The sequence below is a fragment of the Dasypus novemcinctus genome, chromosome 22, assembly GCF_030445035.2.
Source record: "Dasypus novemcinctus isolate mDasNov1 chromosome 22, mDasNov1.1.hap2, whole genome shotgun sequence".
NCBI classification, from domain to species: domain Eukaryota; kingdom Metazoa; phylum Chordata; class Mammalia; order Cingulata; family Dasypodidae; genus Dasypus; species Dasypus novemcinctus.
The window spans coordinates 64,587,535-64,596,719 of record NC_080694.1 but is presented as its reverse complement, the minus strand read 5'-3'; the positions used below and the strand labels follow the sequence as shown (position 1 = coordinate 64,596,719).

General features: G+C 54.8%; 1 protein-coding gene across 1 annotated transcript; it reads right to left on the bottom strand.

Annotated features, from left to right (window-relative positions):
• Positions 1-2,084: 2,084 nt before the first annotated feature.
• Positions 2,085-8,981, bottom strand: LOC101439969 (patr class I histocompatibility antigen, A-126 alpha chain-like). The gene is made up of 8 exons (XM_071211074.1): positions 8,894-8,981; positions 8,539-8,770; positions 4,403-4,455; positions 3,771-4,046; positions 2,935-3,210; positions 2,716-2,823; positions 2,294-2,326; positions 2,085-2,137 (listed from the first exon to the last, which is right to left on the bottom strand). The coding sequence occupies exons 1-8, from the start codon at positions 8,955-8,957 to the stop codon at positions 2,085-2,087; spliced, it is 1,095 nt and encodes a 364-aa protein (XP_071067175.1). The 5' UTR covers positions 8,958-8,981.
• Between the last annotated feature and the right edge of the window lie 204 nt (positions 8,982-9,185).

The window sequence follows — 9,185 nt, the reverse complement described above, 5'->3', positions numbered from 1 at the left end:
TGGATGGTTGAGCTCTGGGAGGTCCAGGGGTCAGTCCTTGCTCCTCTCCTTTTGTAGCTAATCATACCCTGGGTGACCTCATCCTCTCCTTAGGTTCAAAATATCACTTATATGGCATCACCCCCAAATCTGTGTCTCCAGCCCAGACACTTCTCCTCATCTTCAGACTCATATTTCCAATGGAAACTGACAACATGTCTTACATTTCTGATGGGCATCTCAGACTCATCTTTTCCTGAAAAAAGTATTTCCTGTAAAAATCCTTCAACTATTCTTCAAGAGTTTTCCCCACCTCCACTGATGACAATTCCACCTTCCTATCTGCAATTCCTTCTTTCCTTTGCAGAGGATTTTTTCGTGTCCTACTGATTTAGTTTTCTCTCATAACCCAAAACTCAATCGATTAGGAAACCCTATAATATTTTAAATATAGACTTTATTTCCCACTATTTTCCCTGCTCATATCCCAGGCAGATCAACTAACGTTTCTAGTTGCAACATTAAACTGATTTCATCCTCTTTTACCTACTCCCTCACTCACCCCTCACCTTTCAATCCTATTCTCAGCAAAGCAGACTAAGTAATCATTTAAAAGAAGTCATAATAAGTGTCTCCTTTTCAAAATTGTCTCTCAACTCCCACTTCATGCAGAAAAATTACATCTTCCCATATCCACATGTCTCCCAAGATCTGGCCGACCTCTGCCCACCCCCATGATGCTGCTGCATCCACTCTGGCCTCCTGCTCTTCCCAGAACCACAGGCCATCCTGCCCACCACGACGTGCTGCCCGGTTCCCTGCTTCGGAAGACCTTCCAAGACGTCCTCAGGGATATGCCCTTCATGACCTTCAAGCTGTCCTCAAAGGTCACAGCCTCGGTGAGGCCCGCACTGACCACCCGAGTTCACACAGCTCCTTCCCTGCACTGAGGACGGATGTTAGCTGTTTTAGTTCACAAATGTTTCCCAGAAGCTAAAAAGGGGCATCCTGCACAGTCCTCCACAAACACCAGGTGCAGGGGTGGTCAGTGAGGGCCTGCCCCCCCCCCCAGTGCCTTTCCTAACACAGCTGTGGTCTCCTGGAAGTGACAGCAAAACCTTCACTCACCTTGACACTGAGGCCACCAGGACTGTCCTCAGAAGTGGTGCTCTCCCTCCCCTCCCCTCCACCCCCTGTGACTACAGCACAAATTCAACTCCCTCCAACACAAGAGAAATCCAGGCTAAGCCCCCACTGCCCACCTGGGGGTCTACACTAGGGTCTGCTCTACAAATCCATGGGCTTGGGCTGCAGCCAACATTGGGGTCAGGGGAGCTGGGTGAGGAGAGAGGGGGAGGGCAGGTGGCAGAGAAGGACCAAACCACCAGGAGTTAAATAAACTCAAAACTGTCGATCATCCACAGTGTGAAGCCCATGTGAACAGAGCACTGACTGGACACAGGCCTGCCCACCTTTGGCTCCTCACAGCAACATTCAGCACAGCAGACACATGGGTTCTGGAAGGTTCTCAGGATGATTTATTTCCTCTGTCTAGTTTAAGAATCTTCCTCTCTCTCAAATGATTCTTCAATCCCTCCTAGCAGCAAGAGTTTCTTTAAGGAAACTCATACCAGGTTCACATTTTCAAGGGAAGCAGGAAGGGGCAGCTCAGGGCACCATGAAGTAAGATTGGGGCTGTGGGCACTCCACACCCAGCTCTCCTGAGCAGGACGGTCAGTCGGGGCAGGGAACACAGGTCAGTGTGGGGGACATGGGGGCAGGGGCAAGCTACCTCCCTATCCTCCAGTATACAACAGGAATGCAGACACACAGATGTCAGCTGAGGAAGGAAAGTCTTCACATCCCAAAGGAAGGGGGTCTTGAGGTCACACGAGGGGCATGAACAGCTCTTGAATCTCTCCATCCCCCACAAGGCAGCTTTGTCACACTACAGAAGAAAACAATCAAGAGCAAGTTCAGGTCGTCTCTGTAAATGCTGACAACATGACCAGCCCTCCACAGCCCTCATGTCCATGTTCCAGGAATCCCCAGGACTCAGGCGTGTCCTCTCAGTCCAACTCCTCTCCCCTTTCAGGATCCAGGGTCTAATTTCTAGAAGCCATGAGAGACACATCAGAGCCGTGGGCACTGTTGCTGGCTGGAGAGGAACAAACACAGAGTCTGGTCAGAGCCACAGGGAGATGTGAGTCAAGGAGTGATGGGGTGAGCTGCCCCATGGGCTCCGTCTACACTCCCCAAAGCCTCAGGTCAGCCTTGACCCTCCACACCACCTCCCCCTCCATCCACCACTTACAAGCAGCCAGAGAGTATCTCCCTCCTGTTCTACCTGTGAAAAAACAACTAGTGAGTTCAGGACATGAGGTCCTGAGAACTAGTCCTGGATCCAAGGAAGTTTCCAGAACCATGACTGCAGACCCAGGTCTGGATTAGGAGACACAAGGTGGGGGATGTGTGCGCTGGACCTTCTGCCCTCCTGGAGGTCTGTCCTCAGCAGCCCCTTCCCTCTGACTGCTGGGAACAGGGGCCTCCACGTCATCACTGGGGACATTGTCCTACTTCTCTCACAGGTTTATAAAGTAAGTGTAGTAACAGGCCCAGACTGGATGGGCACGTGTGTGAGGAGGGGCTTCACGGTACCAGGAAGGGGCAGGGCACACTGCTACCCGGGCTGGAAACCCCCCTGGACAAGAAACCTCAGACCCGCCCCTCCCCTACCTGAGCTCTTCCTCCTCCAGATCAGAACTCCAGCCACCACAGACACTCCAAGGATGACCAGGGCAGCCACGATTCCCACGATGAGGATGGGGGGCTGGGAAGGTGGCTCTGAGAGGGGGAAAGGTCAGGGGCCGTGACCCCAGGCTCAGCCCTGACCCACTGGAGGAGCTCAGAAGGGCTCCTGCTTCCTAGAAGAGGCCCCCACCTCCTCCCACTTACCCCATCTCAGGGTGAGGGGCTCGGGCAGCCCCTTGTGCAGCACGTGGCACATGTATCTCTCTTCCTCCCCAGAAGGCACCTCCACAGCCGCCCACTTCTGGAAGGTTCCGTCCCCCGCAGGCCTGGTCTCCACAGACTCCATGTCCTGGGTCTGGTCCTCCTCGTCCCGCTGCCAGGTCAGTGTGATCTCCGCAGGGTAGAAGCCCAGGGCCCAGCACCTCAGGGTGACCCCACGGTCAGGGATGGGGTGGCAGGTCATGTGTGCCCTTGGGGGGTCTGCGGGAAGGTCAGAAACTTCAGGAGTTTCCATTTCTCTCCTGGCCATTCTAGCAGCGCTCATGTGACCACCAGGAATGGACAGGACAGTCTTGGGGGGCAGTGGAAGCCCCAGACACCAGCCTGGACTCGGGGTTCCGGGATAAGTCCTATTCTTGGAAGTTCTGGGGTCAGGTGAGACCGTCCAGTGCAGGAGGCCCCAGGTGTGTGATGTGAGCAGGGACCTCTAGCCCTGACCTCGTGGAGGCTGAGGGGCTCAGAAAAGCTGCAGGAACAAGGCCTGAGAACGTCCCGGTGGTCCCCAAGGCTGACCTGCTGTCCAGGTGCTTCAGGGATGATCTCCTCCATCCCGGGGGAGGCTGGACCCTTCACTGTCCTGACAGAGGGCGGGGCCTCTGCGAGTCACTCAGGGTTCAGGGTCTGGACACCTGGGCCGACCCCCCCCCTGGCCCCCAGGCAGGAGAGTGTTCCTGCACCTACTGGATTTCCCCCTCCCCGTGGACGCAGGTGGGGGCGCAGCCCAGCCCGAGGAGATCGGGGAGGGCCCCGGGCCCCTGTACCTGTGCGCAGCAGCATCTCCTTCCCCCTCTCCAGGAATCTCTGCAGCCACTTCACACAGTTCTCCTCCAGGTCGGCTTTCGCTCTCTGCGAAACACCCACCTCCTCCCACTCTCGCCGGGTGATCTGCGCCGCCGTGTCCGCCGCCGTCCAGGAGCGCAGGTCCTCGTTGAGGGCGAGGTAGTCGGCGCCGTCGTAGGCGTGTTGACGGTACCCGCGGAGGAGGCGCCCGTCGGGTCCCACGTCACAGCCGAACAGGCTCTGGTAGGTGTGAGACCCTGGCCCCGCCCCTAAGGTCAGCCCCGCCCCGGCCACGCCCACAACCAGCCCCCACTCCTCTTGGATAGGCCCCAACTGTTAGTTCTGCCCAAATTTTTTCGCGGTTCAGGGGTCAGCCCAGCCCACCTGTCCGCCCACCTGCCCGCACCCCTGTTCGCCCCACCTCAGGTGCTGAATTGCAAGGGTCTGTCTGGTCTAAACTGAAAAGGAAAGCAAGGAAAAGTCCTCTCTGCGCTCCCGGATGGCGGGCTCGGATCCCGCGACCTCGGGGTGCAGTGGGGACCCAAGACTCCGGGCGACTTCGGCCGGTTCTGATCCCGCGTCGTGCGCGTATCCCGAGCATTGCAACTCTCACCCGCCTCGCTCTGGTTGTAGTAGCCGCGCAGAGTCCACAGGTGCGGCGGCTTGCTCGGTCGGTAGAGGTGGGGTCTGGCTGCAGACGAGGGGTCGGTCCAGCTCTGGACGAGGGGTCGGTCCTGCTTGGGACGAGGGGTCGGTCCCACCTTGGACGAGGGGTCGGTCCGGCAGCAGACGAGGGATCGGTCTCACAAGGGGTTGCGCGGTTCGGCTGACGGGGTCGCCCGGCAAAGCCGGCGACGAAGGGGTCGCCCGGCGAAGCAGGCGACGAAGGGGTCGCCCGGAGAAGCAGGCGATGAAGGGGTCGCCCGGAGAAGCAGGCGACGAACTGGGGACAAGGGAGGCCAGGCCCTTGTCGGGGGCTCTCAGGACTGGAGGGCGCACGGCAGAAGAACTACCGTGGAGACAAGGTAAACAAGCAAGTCCACTTTACTGAGGGAGAGGCAACAGTTTTATAGGGGCTGGGGAAGGCTGATTGGTCGAAGCCACGCCCTGTTCTGATTGGTTGCCGGTGAAAGGTCAGTGGGTGGTGCTGGACGGGGGAGGGGTGGTGGTTAGGGATTGGCTGTCGCTGTTGCTGGGGGAAGGGGCAGGGTTTAGGGATTGATGGCTGCTGTTGCTGGGGTGGAGGGCAGACTTGAGTTTCCCGCCCACGCCTGGCTGTTGCTGCTGTCGGGGGAGGGGAAAAGGGTAGACTGGATTTTTCCGCCCACGCCTGTGCAGGGAGAAAGAAGAAGAAGGGTGCCGCCCTACAGGCATCGTGTGACGCCATCCGGGAGGAGGGGCGGCCGCGGAAGCATGGCTGCCGAGAAGGGGAGACCCGAGGGCACTCTGCGCCCATGCCGAGCTCCCTTCAGGGGTGGCGGTGAGTCCGACCAGCCACCCTATTATGGGGGCAGCGGCTTGGCCTGCCGCGGCTGCTCCCCCGCCAGGCCAGCAAACCACACTTCAGCCCGAGGGGTGACCGCATTTCCCCCTTCTTTTCAAATAAGGACCAGGATGGCAGCAGCAACAAGTAGCTGTGTCCCAAGAGGCAGTAAGCAATGAGGGAAGCGGGGCTGAAGAGGGAGGTGAGTATGACGGGGATATAAATGTACAATTTAGGGGGTGGTATCTTGCCGTTGCAAGCAAGGGTGGCCAATGTCCAATTCTTGTTGATCTCGGCGGCTATAAGATCCATCTGTTGTTAAAAGTCCAGGATGACAGCGCGTTGCAGGTAGTTGATCTCTCCTTGGCAGCGAAGACATTGTAGGAGAGGATTACTTTTTCCTGCCAGAGGCTTACTGTCCAATTAAAAGGCTGATGCCTGGGGTTGGTGAGTGCAATGGGGAGTGTGAGGAAAAGAAGGGTGATGGTTTTGGACAAGAGGAGGCTTGGTGAAGTCATTATGGGAGGAAGATAAGGAGTAAAGCATAAAAGAGGATAATAAACAGAAAGGCGATGGAGAGTAGAATTCGTTGGCCGAGGTTCCAATCTTCTGGTGCGGTAGCGGCTAGACAGATGGCGGAAAATATTATCAAGAAAGCAAAGGTTATGAGGAAGAAATAAAGTATTAAAGGCTGTGGGGGAAGTGAGAAGATCATTTAGAGGATAGGGTTGAGAATGGTATGTTTAAGACAGAAGCTTTGTGGTTTGTAGGAGACTGCTTTATAAACGAAGGAGAATGAGGGCAGTAAATATAGTAACGATAGATAGGAAGATGACAGTGAGGAGGAGTCTTTGTTTAAGGTTCCAATCGTCCGGCGCAACAGTGGCTAGGCCGATAGCGAGGGGTGTTGCTAAATAGACAATGGCTGCAAAGACAAAATCATCTTCTGTTTCCTTAAGAATAACTTTTCTTTAAATACTTAGTAGCATGCAATATTAGAAACCGTTTCCTAAAAGCAAGTTGGCAGGGGAGCTTGGTTGCTGTTAATCTTTCCTGTTATAAAATTACCTTTTATTATTATTATCATCAATTTAGTTTTATATATATATATTTAAGAATGACCTTTTGGAATTAGCCATTTAATACCTTAATGTAAACTATTGAAGATAAATTTTATCTTTACAGAACACATTCCCTTACGTAAAGTTATCACAATACCTTTTACACTTGCCGCATGCAAATTAAATTTCAAGAGTTTATGAAAAATTAGCCATCTTACTTTAGGACAAAATACGTCTTTTTGCAAAACTTATTACATTTCCGTTAGCAGTTTTACAAACTTTTAACCTTTTTAATATTCATATAAGTTTTACATTCTTTATATTATCCTGTGAAGAAAAATAAGTTATTCATTTTAATCTAGGCAAGAACAACTTTTTATGAAGACGTACAGTTAATTTTGTTAATTAAGACTTACAATTTTTTTTAATTGTAGATATCTTATTAACATTTAAACTTATGTATTAATATAATAAACTTAAGTATTAATATAAGCACTTATTTAATTTTTGGCCATTTGAATAGAGCTCTTTTAAAGATTTCTAGTAATTTATATTTACCATCCGGAGGTATCACAATATATGTTGACATTGAACGAACAGACAGACAAACACAGAACAATTACAACACATTAACAGAAATATATAATTTATTTACAGTTGACTCATAATTCTTACTTTCTTGGTATAGCTGCTTTTAAATCCTTTTTTATATAGCATATCATAGATTATACCCTTCAAGATTTCTTCTGGACTTCATGTTGCCTGTAATAAGCCAGGAGGGAATCTTTTACCTTCCTGCTCCACAGCAAAAGTGACCCTATCTATAAGGCGAGTATAGGTGTCCAGGCCCAAAGCTGACACGTGGTAAGCCACGGATTAAAGGGGAGAAGAAGGTCCCAATATACTTGAAACTGTTTGAAAGAGATCTTACACCGGTGAGTGTCTAGGAGACCGGTGAGGGCCCGAACTTGTGGGGCTTGCTTAGCAGATAGGATGTTACCCATTGCTAATGGCCTTTTGGAGCCGATAAGAAAAGGGGCCCTTACCTTGAGAGAGCGGCGATGGGAGCCGAGGTGCGCGGTGAGACGAGGGGTCGGAGCCATGGGACTCCGACGGTGGTCGCGGGCCAAGAGAAGGCCCTGACGAGGGGAGGGCGGGACGACAAGCAGTGGAGCAAGGCAAAGGGGAGCAAGCACGGAGGGGAGGAGGCAGAGGTGAAGGCAGGGGTGGAGGTGCTCAGGCACGCGCTCCTGAGAGTTTTATTGGAGCCTCTTAATCATAGCGGGTCGGTATAAGCCCCTGACATGGAAGGAGAAAGCCTTCCAGCGATTCTCCCAGACCGCCGTGGATCATATGAGGTCACCAAGGTTCAGGAGCAGCAATGCAGAGCGAAAAGATAGGGGTGAGAAGAGAGGAGGGCGTAGGGCTGTGGGAGGGTTACTTCAGACGTGCAAGCGCACGCTCCCGAGAAATCCAAGGCTCCTCTTAATCATAGCGGGTCGGTATAAGCCCCCGACATGGAAGGAGAAAGCCATCCAGTGATTCTCCCAGACCGCCGTGGATCGTATGAGGTAGCCAAGGCTCAGGTAGCAGCAATGTTGCACGAGAGAAGTCCCAAGGTGAGAAGAGAGGAGGGGGTAGGGCTGTGGTAGGATTACTTCAGACGTGCAAGCGCGCGCTCCCGAGAAATCCAAGGCTCCTCTTAATCATAGCGGGTCGGTATAAGCCCCCGACATGGAAGGAGAAAGCCATCCAGTGATTCTCCCAGACCGCCGTGGATCGTATGAGGTAGCCAAGGCTCAGGTAGCAGCAATGTTGCATGAGAGAAGTCCCAAGGTGAGAAGAGAGGAGGAGGGGGGGCTGCCAGGTTATGGAGTGAGACTGTGGTGGAGTTGCCTTGCCCCACGTTGTGCTGTGGTGGGGTTGCCTTGCCCCACGTTGGGCGCCAGCTGTGGCGGCTTGCTCGGTCGGTAGAGGTGGGGTCTGGCTGCGGACGAGGGGTCGGTCCAGCTCTGGACGAGGGGTCGGTCCCGCTTGGGATGAGGGGTCGGTCCCACCTTGGATGAGGGGTCGGTCCGGCAGCAGACGAGGGATCGGTCTCACAAGGGGTTGTGCGGTTCGGCTGACGGGGTCGCCCGGCGAAGCCAGTGACGAAGGGGTTGCCCGGCGAAGCAGGCGACGAAGGGGTCTCCCGGAGAAGCACACAGGTACTCCTGGGAAGTCTGCCAGTCTTCCTTGGCCCTCCACGTCTGCTCTCCCCAGTACTCGAGCCCCTCCTGCTCCACCCACGGCGCCCGCGGCTCCAAACTCGGACTCTCCGCGTCGCTGTCGAACCGCGCGCCCTGTGTGTCATCCACGTAGCCCACGGCGAGGTAGTGGGTGTCCCCGCGCTCGGGCCGAGACACGATCGTGCTGAAATACCTGAGGGAGTGGGGGCCTGGGGGAGCACAGAAAAGGGGCAGGGGTCAGCGGGGGAGGCACGCGGCCTCCGGGGTCCTTTCTCCCCTGGAGGTTCCCGCGCACCCCAACTCGGAACAGCGCCCCCCGACCCCGCACTCACCCACCCGGGTCGGGGTCAGGGCCAGGGCCCCCGAGAGCAGCAGGAGGAGGGTCCCTGGTGCCATGGCCGGATCCCTGGGTCTGACAGAACCAGAGTCCAGGCGGGTCGGGGCGGGCTCTGTATGGGCGGGGGACTGGGATTGGCTTCTCCAGAACCGGGCCGGCATTGGGAGACAGGCCTGGACCCGAGTGTCCGGGCAGAAGGACTTTGAATTGGGCTGGGAGATGAAGAATGCAACTGCGGGGCCCGGGGTTTCCCCAGCTCGGCCTCCCCGCCCCACACGCCAGCCTCG

What these genes read in the sequence shown, in the direction of transcription:
- LOC101439969 (XM_071211074.1), bottom strand. Translation starts at nt 8,957, where the DNA reads ATGGCACCAGGGACCCTCCTCCTGCTGCTCTCGGGGGCCCTGGCCCTG. An exon ending in CCTGACCCCGACCCGGGTGG is followed by an intron (nt 8,771 to 8,893) that starts GTGAGTGCGGGG and finishes GTGCTCCCCCAG; the next exon opens with GCCCCCACTCCCTCAGGTAT. An exon ending in GCCCCTCACCCTGAGATGGG is followed by an intron (nt 2,824 to 2,934) that starts GTAAGTGGGAGG and finishes TCCCCCTCTCAG; the next exon opens with AGCCACCTTCCCAGCCCCCC.